A 17,647-nucleotide genomic window follows, 5' to 3' on the forward strand; every position below is an offset into this window, starting at 1 on the left:
TATTGTGGTTATTGAGCTGACTTATTTAGTAAATTCTATTTCATTAATTAGTAGGAGAGTTGGTTTTTTTTTTCGTTTCGTTTTCGCGAATTTCAGTTTCGATATGTGACGAACCCTGCGTGTAAACCCCTCAAGGGACTTGTCCCTGCGACTCGTTCCATCGTGTAAACACAGAGGACTAGTCTTTGTACAGTCCCTCAGACTAGTCCCCTCGTACTCGCCCATCTAAAAAGGAAGATGTTTTGAGCTGAAAAAACACAGTCTTGATCAACATATCATCCCAACTCTTATGTTGCTCTGGAAGCTATATTTAAACTTAATTATCGTTGTAAACTTTTTGCTTAGTCAAGCAACTCTGTTTTCACTTTCGAGCAATGCTCTCGAAAGTTCAGAACCTGCTAAAGGTAATTTCCCTTTCTATTTCTATAACTCAAATGAAAGCATATATAATATGAAAAAACTTGTACTTCTAGGAAAAGCTAAACTGGCAACGACTCACTCTGTTGATTGCAACTAAAAAGGAATAACTCTTTTCAAATAACTCTTTCAATAATATTAGAAATAATAGGTTGTAACAGTCTTCTCGTCTTTCAAACATCTATTTCACTTTTAGGTGAAGACAATGAAATCATGATGATATTCTAGGAATATCACTCATGGATATTCATGCGATATTGCGGGAAATTTTACGCCACGCTTCTGGGAATACCCCGTGCACTACTGGTGCTGTAATTGAAGTCAGCGTAGAGGCTATATAAATGGAGCCAACTTTGTAAGATTTCATTTGCTGTGGTACTGTCTACTAAGGTAAAATTAGTCACTGTGACACCAGCTAGGTAATCATGAGACCTTACGAGAAACAACTCCTTGATGAACGGCTTAAACATTTTATGAGAGAAGTTATTCCCGAGGAGTTGCTTCCCTACCTGCCTTGCCTAACAGATCAAGACCAACAGGAAATCTTTGCTAAACAGACTAATCATGGACATATAAGGGCAACTTCGGTGTTAGTGGATCGGCTTAAACGAAGAGAAGAGGGTTTTCCGCAGTTCGTTCAAGCTTTGAGAAGTTGTGGTGCCGAGCACACGGCACTGCTACTGGATCCATATTACAAAATAAAGGGTAAGGATTGCCGGTGTAACTTCGAATTTGTTTTTGCTATGAAGTCTTCAAATGATTTATACCAGAATGAAAGTATACGTAGTTCACAAGAGGAAAACAGAATCGAACCGCAAATCGATCGCAAGTTTAATTTAACTAAAGGAAGGAACGAATACCATGGATTTATTTAGAACATGATCATCGCACGGTTCAAGTTATACGTTACGTTTTGAATTAATTTACCATTAAAGAATACTAAAATAGCAATTTCCATAATAGTTCAAGATGATCGAACTGGTCTCTAAACCTAACGAAACTTAAAGTCATGATTTGTGTAATTCTGTTTCAACTAAAAAAATACCTATAATATAAAATAATAGTTGTGCAATTCACAAAAAAAGTTGTGATCTTTATCTTGATGTTATTTATATTTACTTGTCATTTTAACAATTCCACACAGCTGGTTTTTGGCGGCTCGAACGCAAAATGATTCTTAAATTATCGTCTAACAGAGAAAGTTTGTAGATATCTCTTAAAAATCTAGTAGCTATCCAGTTATTGTTATTCCGAAATACGGTCAATCGAATGCAAGTTTAATCAAAGATTTTGTCACAGCTGAACGAGACTACCGCAAACTTCATTTTTACTAATATTGTAGCTCTATTGAGAAGACATTCCTTGGGACAACTTACAATAACAATAATACATTTAATAACCTTTGGCGTGAGAAATACGCCCTATCAGATCTATAGGGCCTCTAGATCCTGACCAAGCGCGCAAGTCACATCACGCAATGACGTCATCTGTGTGTCTTTCTTCTGGTCATTCTGCCCATTCACACCGGGAGCGACTTGAACTGCTCCAGTGCTTTATCTGCAACTGCAGCAAGTGTTGGTGCTGTGGAGTGGGGTTTTGCTGAAGCTGATCGACGTATTTAACTTATTTGTGTGCCAATTTTCTTCACAGCCTGCGTATTCGTTTAAAAAAAATATCCGCTATACGTTAAGCTTCTTTTCTTTTCTTTCTTTAATTATTATTTTTTTACATAGATGACGCTGCGGATAATGAATCCCCTAATACCGATGGCACAGGACTTGGTTACAAAATGATAGGAACAGCCATTGGTGAGTGAAGTTTGAAAGCAAATTTACTAATTTAAGATAAGAACTCTAAAAGCCTGTGCTGTACTTCCCAGATCTCGAGATATCAGGTAACCTTTACCCAGAAGACAGTGAAGAGCGGACCGAGAGTTGCTGTGAAATGGAAGAGAGTGTGGCTGAGACATATAAAAACCAGAAATCCGAGCAGAACAAGAAAATGCGAAAGGATCTTCAAAAGGTATTTTCAAGTACCTACTTTCAGAGAATTTTTTGTAGTGTTACTCGAAACGTCGCTCAATCTATTTTTTATCAGTAGTTATATACCCAAATCCAAATTATTTTGTTTCACATGTCTCATGTAAAAGAAGATTGCTAGTGTCGTTGCTGACAATTCACTCGAAAGAGTACTTCAGTATTCGTCGAAAGCACTCAATTTTCTTGATCTTGATGCATTTTCGCAGATCACGCTTTGTTAACAGGTGTTCAATTGGCCATTAAAGGTAATTTAAAATGAAAGTCATGAACAGCGCTAACAATGACTCGCCAATACACGAGATTCAAAACTTCCGATAATTGTACTAGCTTCAGAGAGAGAGAAATAATGTCTAATTTTTCCCTGCGGAGAGGGTAGGAGTTGCATTTGATATGACTCGAATCAATACTCAGGGATAGAAACAAGCACGGGCCCGACTTGAACTTACTTTTGACGCTGACAGCTGAAAATTAACTGTGAAATATAAGGTGCTTTGCAGCCTATCAAGTTGTGATAAAACGTGTTTTCGTGAACCGTAAATCACCATTTCTTTAGGTGAAACTTTAATTTTAGTTTTCAATTATCCAATCATCATAATCGAAGGGAGATATGAGCTTTTATTTCAAGGAGAAAATGAATTGAATATCAAGTTTAATAGCTACCTGCCAGAGGTCGGTTTTTAGTGGGAGAATGTGGTGATTAAAACATCGATTTTTTACTACTTATTATTTATTTATGTATTTGTTTATTTTTTTCTTTATTTCTTTATTTCTTTATTTCTTTATTTCTTTATTTATTTTTATGAACAATATGGGAATTTATTAATATATCTCACCCATCACCAAGCAAAGTGTAAATTGAACAAAGCCTTATCTTCACTTTCAGCATCTTCCCCAAGGCGCTGTGTTCGTTAATACAGCAAAAGGCTCCATCATCTCGACGTTTCGTCTGTCCAGCGAGAAAGCAGCTGTGGAATTGTGGGAAATGTACACCAAGGGAACATTAGAGTCCATGCTTCAGACGGAGTTGGTGGAAAACACGTTAAAAGATCATCCAGAAATCCCAGAAGAACTTCCAAAACTAGCTATCAGCCTCGGTGTAGAAAAGTTTAACACAGTTAAAGAGAAACTGAAAGGTATTTAAAGAAGCCCTAACTTCTGAAGGGAATAAACATACCACATGGGTATGAAAACGTAAGACTTCTTTCATAATTGTAAAATGGAGGTTTTGGATTGAGAGTGGAACAGATCTTGCAACGTCTTTGAAATTCTCTTTAACCATTCAGGAAAAGTATACCCAGAGCAGTTTATGATTCCCAAGCAATACAATATTCCCAATAATGTCTGAAACAATGAGGCTGCTGGTCGTCTATAACTGGTCCTCGCTGTTAGCTATTTACAGCCTTGAGATGGAGGGGGTTTTAAAGTTAATAATTTTTAAAGCACCAAACTTACCCGGTAACAATTTTTAAAAATGACATGTGGTTGTTGACTTGATTTTCTTTTTATTAGAAAAAAACATTATTTTGACAAGTAATTAAATAAGATAAAATCTGATATTTAATTAACTCCGTTCTCCTCTCACTTACAGAAATTGAGACCAAACAAGAAAACGAGAGTCTGTTTAATTTAACAAGCGAAGAGGGTAATTCAGTATATATTTCATTTTAAATGTGTAAATAACACAGAATAACCCTATTTATATTATTTACATAACCGTAACTGAATAGTTTGATAATTTAAAGTACTTATTTTTTACCACTGAAATCATCCACTGCTTGCAAATCAGTTGACTGCATTCCAGAGATTAAACCACAGTGGTAAGAACAGCTTCTTATGATTATATCTAGCAATGGAAATATAAATTAACCTCAAGCTGAAAAATCAGATTGTGAAGAACACCGAAGAGATGCTGCGCTAGGAAAAGACAGCGAATCTTCGCGAAAGCGTGGATAAGCTGGTTAGAGTCTCATTTCGTTTAGCGCATTTAAGAGTTCGGAGTTTTTTATTTTGTTCTCGCCGACCACAAAATAAGGAATATAGAAGGATGAGGTAAAATAAAATAAAAAAATGTACACTGATGTTAATTTTTCCCAGAAAACGGGATCTTTGATGACGATGGATGCGATATTAAGATTGAAATTCCTCCAGGTAAGGTATTTTTTAATTTGGTGTTTTTTTATATCGTTTGTGTTACTGGAAATCATACCGGAAATGATCTTCTGATAACGCCATGATCCCGCTGGGTAAGATACAGAGTGGGGGTTCTAACTCACGTTTACTATCAATGTAGAAACGGTTTCTGTCTCCAAATTAAAGGTAAAAACGTAAGGATCGAAGAAAGTGTCCGTATAAAGAACGAGGTATTCTTCTTAACAAATGTTTTCCCCCGCATAGTAGTAAGGTTGAATCCCACTTAGCAATCTGACAAACCAGTTACAAACTGGTCTGGCTTCCTTCGCATTGAATTATTCCATCTGTTTGTCAAAGCATAACTTCTTCGCTGTGGACTCTCCAATTTCCACCGTTTAAACTGTCGAGTACTACTTAGAAGTTGTTATTTCGATTTGCCGCTTGAAAAGGGTTTGTTTTCTTTCTGAAAACGGCAGATCAGAGTCCTATGAATTTATACATGAGGCGGCCATTGAAAAACAACCTTTCAAATGATGATTTGCTTTGACGTCACACAGGTAGGGATGAGTGGGTCCCCTCCCTCGTGATATACGCGCCGATAATGGATTTTGATTGGGCCGTTTTTGTTGAAGACAATCAGAAAAATAGATCCCTTGTAGGAGAGAGCAGAGTTTAATGCATCAGAACTAATGTGCAGATTTGAAGCCACGACGAAGGAAAAAAAAATACCCGATCGAAAACTTGGCATAGTCTGGCCTGCAGGCATCCCGCGTAATATGAAAAATAACAAAAAAAGAGATAGCCAGGTCATTAATGGAAACGCATATTTACCAAATTTGCAGTTTCTTCTCTTAATCTTAATCAGGAATGGAGATCTTCAACTGCGCTTTAATTTGTTTTGCAGTGTTTCTGGGAAGTGAGGCGAGTGCTCTCCGTGGCAAAGAGCTGCAACTCAGGGAATATCAGAAGGAGTTAGCAGAGCCGGCCATCCAAGGCAAAAACACCATCATCTGTGCACCAACTAACAGTGGGAAGACCTACGTAGCCATAGGAATTGTCAAAGAGCACCTTGATTCGTTCTCAAGCAATACAGGACAGCCAAACGCTTCGGGTAAATAGCTGTCGATCACACTTCTGTATTTAATCAAGCTTCCCATTGTGTTGGTTGTAGAATAAACACTGAACAACTTGTCACTGAAAAGGCCTGCAAGAGGAGAATCAATTAAAGCATTATGTATTACATTGAATTGCATTGCATTGTATTGCATGTCATTGCATTGCATTGTATTGCACTGTATTGTATTTTATTACATTGCGTTGCGTTAAGGTTGCGTTTTGTTGTTATGTGTTGTGTTGTATCTTGCTTTCACCCAAAAGCGTAATCAGAATCGAATCAATCTTTGTTGTGGTGACGGCGACCAAAAAACAACACAATACATTTTTCTTTGTAGTAGTAGTAGTCAGTGTTGTTGTTGTTGTTGTTGTTGTTGTTGTTGTTGTTGTTGTCGTTGATGGTGATGATGATGATGATGATGATGATGATGATGATGACGATGCTGCTGTTGTTCCAGGCCTTCATATAATGTGGGTGCTAAGAGTAAAAACGAGGAGGGAAAACGGAGTGAGAAACGTCGCCATGCTTAAAGCTTCGCCTGCTAAGAAATTTCGGGTTCTGGAGACGAGAAAGAGAGAGAAAGTTGATTGACAAAGGGTAGAGATAACAGTCCTTCCTCCAAGATCCGTCACTGAATTTTATCACGCTATAGTCATTCCATGCTGAAACACACTAGGCGTGACAAACTATGACATTTCATCAGCTGTTGTACTTTTTCTTGCTACTTTTTGCTGAATTTCCAAATAGATTTTGCTGATTTGCTGTCCATATTTGTCCTTGATTGAAAACATTATTTTAATACAATTTATTTTCGACACAGTCGGCATCGCATCGTAAGTTTGTCGGAATAACTAACATCAACTAAAATTATCCTATTTCAACCTGCAGCCGACATTACCAGCAGAAAGCAACCACGAGTTGTCTTTGTCGTCAGCACTGTGAACCTTGTCACTCAGCAAAAGGAGAAATTTGAAGAATATCTTTGCGACAAGTACACCGTGGGTGAGATTTGCGGCGGTAATGCAACAGATATCCCTCTCAAGTACCTTTTACAAAGTCACCATGTTGTTGTGATGACTGCACAGATACTTGTCAACGCACTGAATAGCGAAAACAAAGAAGAACAAGTGGAACTTAAGGACATCAGTATGCTGCTATTTGACGAGTGTCACCATGCCGATAAGGGACATCCGTACAACAGTATCATGGACAACTATCTCGCCTTTAAGTTTCAGTCAGGACCCCAGCCCTGCTTACCAAAGGTATAAGTACTGCTCCATGATATTTTTGAAGTTCGCAATTCCGTTCGCGAAACAAAACGTACGTGCATTATTTTGCAAAATACAGTGCCATCTATTTCTAGCAACTTTTGAAAGCCCGAGAGGCACTTTTTCATCAGTGACAGTGGGTAGAAGTGGTCAAATGTTCTGAAAATGACCATTCTAGGGCGCGGAGACACTTTTTCCCCAACGGATGGCCAACTGGATAGAAAGAAAAAGCAACTTTTCCACGTCGGGCCTTTGATTCCAATTTCTTCCCTCGAGTATCTGATCGTATTTATTATTTGTTGGTTACGTTTACGTCGTAACTAAGTGGCTTCATGTTGTAAATGGCTCTTGAAATCAGTTTATAATCCATTGTCCCTTTTGTAAAGTTATTGTAATCATGGGGGGACTTGCAATAGGGAAATGGCGACACAATCATTGGAAATAAAAAACAATCCTCAGAGGTAACAAACCAATCAAGTGATAGGTACTCAATCAGTTGACTGAGAAATAATTCCTGTCTTATTTTATGGCTCACCACTAGGCTTTAAAGGGACCTCCATAACTCTAGTGGTGGCCGTTTTTAGATTTTAGAACTCTGAGTGGCATCAATACATGAAGCGATACAAATTTCGCCCCAAGAGGTCCCCTTAGTTTTTGTTTAGGAGTTCCCCAAGAGTTAGTGGTAAAAAAAAGATAAAAAAGAACATTGTACTGGCCCTGGTTGTTCAAAGAACGGATAACTCTACCCATTGGATAAATCGCTTGATCTAGTGGATAAAATGTACTCCAACCAATAAATATTAATCCGTTGGATAGCGATTTATTCACTGAATAAAGCTTTCCGCTCTTTGAGCAACTGGGGCCAGGACTCTACAGATGACACAGTAGGCCGTCATTCGTACACGAATGACTTTCGGCTCACTTCGATGACACAGTCTTCACCGCCATTCACCATTAGACAACCCGCTTTTGCCTGGAATATAACGCTCTATATATCACTATAAAAACGCTCTCTTTCTGTTTTGTACAGATTATTGGCCTGACAGCTTCCCTCGGCACAGGTAAAGCCAAGAGTGTTAAGAAAGCGGAAGAACACATTATTCTTGTTTCTGCGAATCTTGATGCTGAGGTCATTTCAACTGTGCAGAAAAAGGAAAATAAGGAAGAGCTCAAGAAGTACGCAAACGTACCAGATCAAGAACTATATCACGTCCAAAAGAATGAGCAAGATCCCTTCGATAGGATCATTTTCAAGGTATTTTTATTTGTTGAAGTTTACGTTTAGATACCAGAAAGGGATATCTAGTTTAATTGATATCAAGCTCGCCTCTCGTCTACAACTATGGCAAAAACGTTCCATTTATTAACTTACGTGGTTCCATGGTTGTTACGTTGAAAAAGCTTCACTTGCAAATTGGAAGCGCGCCAAACACTAAAACAACACCGCGTACAAGTTTTTGGCGTTTTTGCAGGCAAGCGGAGGCGAGCGCTGAGCGCGGGTCACGCGTGACGGGAAGAGCTGAAAAACCGTCAACAAAGTCCTGAAAGTCAAGGCAACTTTGTCAAAAAGGTCTTGATCAAATAAGAGAAATGTTGATTTCCCGTTAAAATTCCATGTTAGAATTCGTGTATTGGCCACAAGACGAAAACTATTTGCGGCCGGTGGTAATATAAAAATAAACCACAAGTGAGGTCCCTCTTTTTTTACCAATATAAATGTTTTGCTGCATTACATCTTAGCGTGGATGCGAAGTTGCTATCTCAATATTTCAATGCCAAAACTTCTCTTACTGACTTTAAAAGATGCGATTAAAAAAATGCGTTTGACTGAGTTACCTGTCAAAGAGGAAATCAACATCCGAGCAATTCATTTGATTCGGTTAGTAGAATAGTGAATTCACATATCAATTGGGCTCTTCTTGTTTAAGGTTATGGAACAGATAGAATTTCAGCTTAAAAAGAAGAAGGGAAAGTGTTACAAGGCTGGACCTCCGGACAAGGCAGGGCAGCAGTATCGCCAGTGGATAGAGGAATTCTACAAAGATTGTGCGGAGGCTGGAGACCAGTCCTTGGTGACCTACGCCGAGCATCTTCGGGAGTATCACGTCGCTTTGACGTTGAATACTAGTACACGAATGACGAATGCCAGGAGATATCTTCAGAAATATTTTGATTCCTTAGATAGGGAAAAATTCACTGAAATCGATGAGAAATTGGAACAGCTCTATAAAATGGCCATACGAGCATTAGACAAATACATCGAACAACATGGGGAACCTGACAACCCGCTGCTGACAAAACTCAAAGAGTTGCTACTGCAGAACTACGACGATGCCGAAACTCCACAAGCTAATGAAGAAAAATCCACAAACGAGGAGGACTGTGAGAAAAATGAAGGTGTTGGTAATAAGGATGGACGGTCACGTGAAGATTTAGCCAATGCCCCAAGCCCAGGGAACGCTTATGAAGAAGGAAACCGACCAATTGACAAGGATACATCCCAAAAAGCTGATGACAAGGCCAAGGTTACTCAAGAAAAGAATAGCAGAGGAGAAGAGAAACTGCAAAGTGAGATACCTAGGACGACTGGAAATGCAGAGAAACACAGCAGAGAAGCATCTAAAAAGAAAGATGGCGAAACGTTTGAGGATAAAACGAAGGAAGAGAATGAGGAGGGGGATGAGACTGCGGACAACAGGGAGGCTCCGAAAATAGGGAGGGCAAACCGTGACTTCGATGCAAATGACGCCGGTCAAGACTCCAAGAAAAAGCTTTCCTTGGAGACGAAAGAAGAAGACGACCTAGTAGAGGATGCAAGTTATAACGAAGATTTGGCAAAGCGAGTTGATGCACGCAGCGGTCATCACAGTGAAGGAGCCGAGTGTACAGATGAGGTGGAAGAGGTTGGAGGCAGTGAACCTGACTTTAGTGAGAAAGACTATGAAGAAGTTGATGATCGTGACGATAGCAAAGCCAGTGGTAAGGACGCTCACCAAGCAGAGTGGGAGGGTCCTAAAGGCATCTTGTTTACCAAAACTCGTGAGTCGACAGAAGCGTTGTTGGACTGGATAAAAGAAACGAAGGAACTGAACGATGTCCTCAGGCCTGAGCCTCTCGTTGGAGGTGGAGATTGCAGTAGTAAGTATATATATACAATATGTTTGAACAAACTGACTTCTGGTACCCTTAAACTATGGATTCGTTTGTCTGTACAGCTAATTACAGCGTTATATTTGAGGAAGGGAAAGACGCTGTACAGGTTACTTGCTTGCTTACTTACTTACAGAATTCTTTACTCACTTACTGTTTGACTGTATAACTCTCGGCCTGCTGACTGAATTATCCTGCCTACTATCCAATCTTCAATCCCTGTATTTAGCCAGTTTTCTATTGCCGATTGACTCTCGCGCACAAGTCATTTTTGAGCGCGAGACTGTTCCTTCTACTGTCAGTTGTGCTGGTTGGCATGATAAACTGGGCCTGATGTCTTATCTCAGCTCTTCACAACATCACATTTGAGTTTAAAGAAATTTGTTCCCTGTATTAGCAGCAAAGTTGACTCTTATTTCCAGATAAAGCATATTGTAATGGAATTTGCTTCTTCCCAAATAAAATAGACAACAAAACTCCTTCAGGCACAAAGTTTAGGGAGTCATTTTATTAGGACGAAGGCAACCAGAACTTTGGCCACAGTTCGGCTTTCGTCCACTATTTCCAGGTCGAATTAGAATCTGAAAATTTTGGTTCTTGTGGAGGGAGGAAAACCAGAATACCCAGAGAAAAACCCTCGAACGAGAAAGAGAATCAACAACTGGGGATCGAACCCGGACGACAGTTGGTGGAAGGCGACTGCTCCCGCCACTGCGCCATCCCTGTTCCCTGAATGGCGATTGCATGGGGATAAGACCTTCCCGCAGTCTCCAATCAGACCATGTGGCCTACAAAAATCATTTGAAAAGGAAACTTCTTAGACAAACGCAAAACGCAAAGGGTACTGGTCAGTTTTGCTGTGTATTTTATTTCCGACGAATTGAATTCCATTGCAATATGTTTGCTGGAAAATCTCTATTTGCCAAATTTCAACGCACTTTCTAAAAGCAACCTTCTCAATTCTTCTTGAACTTAGTCGGAATGACTCAGAATGAGCAGGAAAAAGTCATCAAGAGATTTAAAACTGGCGAAAAGAACCTTCTACTGGCAACCAGTGTAGCAGAGGAGGGGTTGGACATCAGCGACTGTAACTATGTCATCCGTTACGATATGATGGGCAACGAAATTTCTTCAGTACAATCACGAGGACGTGTCAGGTATGTTTTAATTTTCACTGAAATTAACTTAATTAAATTGGTCGACATGCAACTGATTACCGTTGTCATAGCCTTTTTCCATAATCATTTAATGAGCCCAAATTCCGCTGCTGGTGAAGGGACCTCTTTAATGTAAATTTTTTTGTTTAAAGTGGTCAACGAGATTTCCACCAATTTGAGCCCAGAATACACTAATGCGCCCATGCCAGTCTTAGTCTAATTCTCAAACGATTCAGGTCGTGGCGAGCTACCTGGACCGTCTGATAATCAGGCTATGCCAATTTCGGCTCGAGCAACAAACTCAAATCAACGTTTTCTGTGTTCTCCTCGGTTAGTGAGTTTTTGCATGTACGAAATGGTTCGTTTACTGTTGCCTAAACTGATGTTTTTTCGCACTAACTCTGTGCAGACAGTTTACCCTGACGTGACCCGTATGTTTGTAATTTTAAGGTCACGTCACAGAAACTTCATACAGAGTCTGTAACAAATTTACGATCTAAAAATTGGAATTTTCACGACTACAGGAAAATTTATGTCCTATTTTTTTATGCTTGCATGTGGAGAAACACAATAAAAACTCTGACAGAACTTTTTAAACTGGTTAGCAAACTCTGTATTTAAGAAGAGAAAGATGTTGTCCCTTTTTTCTTCATTAATCTTTTATTACCTCATTTTCCAGGGCGGACAAAGGAAAGTACACCGTGTTAGTGGGTCAGCAAGGCGCAAGGAAGAGAGAAAAAATCACGAGGTTTCGAGAAATTCTCATGACTGAGGCTCTAAACGAAGTTCAGCGTATGAATCCAAAAAAATTCATTCTTACAGTAAGTATTCAGGAATTAAACCAGTGTCAGTAATTAACATTGAAAGAGTAGACTTGAGCACGTCTACCGGGAAGCGCAAAAATGAGACCTCTCTCAAATAATTTCTAAAATCTAAAATCTACTATCTAATCAGAAAATTGAGTTCAGCAGTGACAAACCAAAATCCAGATATTTTTATCCTGGAACCTGATTTGTTTACCTGGAAGATGACGGGGAGGGGGAGGGGGACTCTACCGTCTGCTAACAAATAAACTTCCGAAGTTCTTGTTTGATCCTATTGTATTCCTCTAGTGACCCCTGCTTTATGTGTATTAGGTGAATGATATTCAACGTAAATGTTATGAAGACCGTTGCCTAAAGAAGCAAATGCCTGCCGAAAAGTCAGAGTTTCCCCCCAAAGACGTCACTTTCTTCTGTTTCAAATGTAAAGAAGAAGTATGCCAAGCTCACGATGTACGCCGCATCAAAGGCAGTTACTATGTTATCATTAATCGTGAAGTCCAGGATACTAAGGTAAATCACTTTTCTAATCTGATTGCCTTTCCACAACACTTAACAAGTTTAGGAGACGCCTGTTACAAATGTATCCCATTTAATGCGCACAAACGTATTGGCTTTCAATCCCACAATTCTCTGCGTACAATAATACCACCGACCATCGATTTGACGACACAATCTACAGCACTTGTGAACCTGCAGCCTCTATAGTGAAGACAACGGAAATAGCTATCAGAATGCGTACTGTTTTAACTTCCAGGAAGGGAATTTACGTTCGATAGACAAGTGATGTTGACGGACCAATGCTCTGGTACATTTTTGAAGCCACTGTTTATTATCCCTTAGTGGGTTTTTGTGCTTATAAATAGCCATGCTGTATGAGATCTGTCTGTTAAGCAACCATGTTGTGACTTATTAGTTCAGAGCAGTTTCAAAGTAATGGCTGTTTTTATATTAGAGGCCCAAAATCCGTCTGGGACAAACTTGGGCAAACGTCTTCAGTGCGTTAGGTTCTGTGTCTCGTAATTGGTGTACTATAATTAAAAAGATGGGCACAAGAATGATTGTAGGTTGGGACGAACTATCTTCAACTGGTTGCGCTGAGTGAGTGCGTCATTCAAGACACACTAACGGCGATAGTTCGTCCAGACGCAAAATCCGTCTTAAAATGCCTGTCTTCTAGACCATCTACGAGGCACGTGACAGACGTAACCAAACGCACTTAGGATTTTTGCCCAAGTTCATCCCACGTGGATTATGCCTCACTAATATAGAGCGACCAATTAGTTTCGTATATTTTTTGAGTGTATATTAAAGGAAGAAAGACATTTTTTTAACAAAATTATCAGTAAATAAGGAGATATCCACGACCATTACCACATCATAAATCACTTTCCCTTTTCTATGTTATTTTAATACGGCAGGAAATGTGATTCATCTTGTTTACTAATTTAAAAGGTGGACATAAAGAAACATCCCAGACCGAAGAAAATTGATGACATCGAAATGAACAAGAAGATTTATTGCAAGAAGTGTAATCAGGACTGGGGTGTGATAGCACTGATTTGCAATATGGAGTGGATGTGCATCAAGGTCAGCAGCTTCGTTCTGGAGTTCCCAGAAAAGGATCGTCCCCGGAAAACGTACAAAAAGTGGAAAGATCTGCCTTTTTCCATCAAAGAGGCGAGCCTTGCCGAGGCCGAGCTTTTGCAACGTGGCACAGACAATGGAGAAGCAAATGGTTTACTGGACGTCGACCTTTCTCTGTAGAACTGGATAAGCTAAATACTAAGAACGTAGCCAAGAAGTAGCTGTAGTTGCTTATGGAAACATTTTTTTTCTTTTATTTTTCCCGAGCTCTTCAACATTCAGCTTACGTCCTTTGGGTCTAAATAAATTAACCTAGTTCAAAAGGATGAAAGTGGATCAGTTATATGCAACTGTGAACAACTTGCGTGCGATAGTCTCCTATTTGGTGGCAGGTTATCGTCAAGTGGCATAAATTTCAAAGACCTTTTAACGCCAAACTGCTAATTAAGGTTGACAAATCAGGTTAATTTTCTTTTCAACTTTACAACTGTACGGCCTACTTCCTTATAATATAAGCTACTGTACAGTGTGTAAATGTGGCCCAAGTAGGAATCTTTTCTGAGCTGTTTTGGTCTTGATTTAAAAATCGGTATCACGTCGCTGGCTCAAGTTGTTCAAAAAAGCGGATAACTTTATCCAGGATAGCCATTGATCCACGTACTGGATAAAGTTATCCGATCTTTGAACAAGCAGGGATTAGGTATGAAAACGTGCAGATGAGTAGAAAATCTCATTTTGGTCACTGAGAAAATGGTATAAGAGTCGGGCCGCAGGTGTCTATGCAGGTTTGAGGCATACCTCCCAAGTCATAGGTTTAACCGTCGAAGATTCAATAATTCAAATTTTGTGGTCACATTCAAAGTATCACTTGTAAAAGCAATATTTCCACGAAGACCCACTTTTAAAAGTGTAGATAGGCTTAATTAAAAATAGCAGGTAGAAGCGAGCTCAATGAGATGGACAGCCCTAATTGTTTATTATTTCACTTTAGCTGTATATGGCAGCTACTATAAGTATTGTTTAGTCTAGTTCATTCACCACAACAATTACACTGCTAATAAGAGATAATAGCAAAAATATTAACTACAGTAACAGCAAAAAAAACAAAACAGAAAAGAAAAGAAAAAAGAAAAGTAAATACGAGGAGGGAGCAGGGGTGGCAAGAGAAAGAAACATAAATTTCCTCCCAAATGCAACCTAAAACCCTCAAGATGAGGTAATCTAAAATTAAAAACAGTAGAAGGGTATGAATTCGGAAAAGAGGATCAATTACAATTATCCAAACGTAGAGCTGTAAGTTTCTCGAGAAACTTCGAGAGCTATAAGTTTCTAAGATAAAATTGGAGAAGATTAGTTTTAAACATAGTTAACAAATTGTTGGTTGAATTAATCTCCCATGGCAAAGAGTTCCATAGTTCAACAGACCTTATGAAATCTGATTTTCTGTAGTAATCTTGATTGTGTTTATGAATTAGAGTTAATCTACTTAAAAAAGTACAAGTTTTCTTTCTTTTTTTAGGATACAAAAGTGAGTTGCTTTAACAATGACACAGTCCCCATTTCCATAGGAAAAATAGTTTTTAAAAATGCCAGAAAGTAAACTTGAAAAATACAACAAGTAGTTCAGTGTCTGGTTAGTCCAAAAGTAGCTGTGGCCGTTAAGGTTTAGAACTGCTTCTGGTCATTTCCGTCTTGCTGTCGGTTAACATTTAACATTTCGTCCTGTGATAATTTCATTCCTGTTCTAATCATCACGACGAAAACGCTTGGCATCGACTTCACTGACGAGGTGAATTCCCTCAAAGTGCCGTAAAATCATGATCAGGAACGAACAGCGTTTGAAAGTCCTCTGGAGCTTAAGGTAAGGGGGAAACCCAACGAGAAGTCTCTCACATATCACCAAGTCTCATGGCGGTTTCTTTCTATGGGGTGAGATCGGACGTCAGCATGTGAAGGCGCCTCTGGCAGCCGCTATCGGTCCATATTAGATCTCACCCACCCACCCACTTAACCCAAGCATGACTGTGAAAGATAGAAGGCCTTGCGAACAGTGTGTTCTTTAACGTCCAACAAAGTAATCATGAACAAGGGTTGTGAGACGGGACCTACCTACGTCCTTATCCGAGAAGACTAGAAAGTCTAACTGTTTGCAGGTGTCATTACAAAGGCAGCACTTTCAGTTAATTTAAAGACCCTGAGTGTTGGTCCGGCCGGGGTTTGAACCCGCGACCTCCCGCACGGGAGCCCGGTGCTCTACTGAGCCAACCGGTCGGTGGCCGTCATTTAAACAAAATATTTAAAATGTTGTCTCCTCTAATCACAGATCGTTTAATGCCTTTTTAAAGATATATTCGTGTGAGCTAATAAATATTGATATGTTCGGATGCTTTAGCTGAAATGTTTACGTTGCATAAATTTTCTTTTTGTTTTGTTTTGTGTTTGTTTGTTTTTTGTCAGTGACTATCGCTCAGATTTTCCGATTTAACTGCATGTAATGAAAAATTAAAGTTTTTTTAAATGAAATAAAATCTGATGTTTCGTAGCATGGGAAGTAATAACTCCTTTAGAGGGCGGGTTGTGTTTTCAAAGAGAGAAAAGTAGCGTTTTGAAAAGCCAACAGCAGCTTTTGTAATTCGGGGGACAAAGTTGCACTCACTAAAGCTTTCTGCCACTAGACTTGAACATAATTCAGCTAAAAATCCCGGACAGCTCAAACTGAGTTAGCATGTTCAAATATCCCGTGTAAAGGACCCTAAAATCACCCAGGAAAACTGAGGAGAACGACCGTTTTGTTTAAATTTTTGTTTTACGATTCACAAGCAAAGATGGCAAATGTTGATGATAACAGTGAAAAGAAGTCAAATTCTCTAAAATTACTTTTTCTAAGGTAAAAATACCACAGCAATAACAGGAATCGAAAACATACGACCACTTGGCCTCGATTGTTCGGCCTGCGTTCTACGGTCTACGCAGTTTCTTGTTGAATTTGAGTAGTTTCGCGTTGACATTAAAGGCCAAAATTATTTTCACTATTGTCAGCTATTTACAAACGTAACTCGAATCTGACATTTGCCATTTGCCGTTAACGCGATCATAAATCTTAATCTCTCTGCGCGCCCGCGATTGTTCTTCGCCTTTTCTCTGTTGCTCTGACACACGGTTTCAAAAACACTGCACCTGCACTATTTGATCATATGCACATGATAATTTGCGCCATACCGATATTACACCCACCGATATTTTATATTATTGCTGGCGAGCGTTAGCGAAACAGCACACTATTCTTGTCAATAGGGGAAAAAATCCAAAATTTTGTGGGATGTAAGACTCGAAGCTTGCGCAGTAGAGCATTATCCGGGATGGTTGAGACGACAATCACGCGCAAATCACATGGCTGACATATAATCCGGGATGCACACCTCACTTTGCGAGAATCGCACGCTGTCAGACGCTTTCGGTTACGAGGTGCAGTTGACGTTTGCCTTTGTAATCATTCATCAAGGTCACGAACGGAAAGATATCACTTTCCACGGGATTCATCATTGATCTGTTTCTTGACTTTGATGAATATTCACAAGCAAATGAAGACATCTAGCAAATAAAAATATTTAGAAATACTTACCTATTTGTTCTATGGCAAAGTCAACTGCGCCTCGAAACCGTCTGTGCGTAAGATCGTGGTAAAATTTTCCCGTGGAAAGTGATCTCAATTCTCAAGCGGTGGATCTATTAAAGCAGCCAAACACAAATTGATTTCTTTCCGTTCGTGACCTTGATGAATGATTACAGAAGCAAATAAAGACAGCAAATAGAAAAAATACCGTGGAGGCTAATAATTCAAAATCTGCGAACCACTCAACTGTGAAATCAAAGGACTCATGGTACTTTCACACGAGTTCTTCGCCCGTGGAGCCCAATCATTCAAAATCTGTGGAGTTTGTACAGGATAATTCGACCGTTGAGT

The 17,647-nt window shown here is 39.3% G+C and overlaps 1 protein-coding gene across 1 annotated transcript; it reads left to right on the forward strand.

The window, feature by feature from the left end:
* Nucleotides 1-552: 552 nt before the first annotated feature.
* Nucleotides 553-16,228, forward strand: LOC146483914 (ATP-dependent RNA helicase DHX58-like). Its single transcript, XM_085105252.1, has 14 exons — nt 553-1,122; nt 2,151-2,225; nt 2,297-2,439; nt 3,340-3,589; nt 4,045-4,098; nt 4,551-4,604; nt 5,491-5,697; nt 6,589-6,962; nt 7,999-8,223; nt 8,897-10,106; nt 11,095-11,275; nt 11,955-12,096; nt 12,412-12,609; nt 13,552-16,228. The coding sequence occupies exons 1-14, from the start codon at nt 843-845 to the stop codon at nt 13,861-13,863; spliced, it is 3,705 nt and encodes a 1,234-aa protein (XP_084961378.1). The 5' UTR covers nt 553-842; the 3' UTR covers nt 13,864-16,228.
* Nucleotides 16,229-17,647: the final 1,419 nt, after the last annotated feature.

Source organism: Pavona decussata, unplaced genomic scaffold (genome assembly GCF_977016875.1).
Source record: "Pavona decussata unplaced genomic scaffold, jaPavDecu1.1 SCAFFOLD_37, whole genome shotgun sequence".
Lineage (NCBI taxonomy): Eukaryota > Metazoa > Cnidaria > Anthozoa > Scleractinia > Agariciidae > Pavona > Pavona decussata.

Coding starts and splice junctions, on each gene's coding strand:
- LOC146483914 (XM_085105252.1), top strand. CDS start 843: ATGAGACCTTACGAGAAACAACTCCTTGATGAACGGCTTAAACATTTT. Junction 4,099..4,550: donor TAATTTAACAAGCGAAGAGG/GTAATTCAGTAT, acceptor AATTTTTCCCAG/AAAACGGGATCTTTGATGAC. Junction 6,963..7,998: donor CCCAGCCCTGCTTACCAAAG/GTATAAGTACTG, acceptor TGTTTTGTACAG/ATTATTGGCCTGACAGCTTC.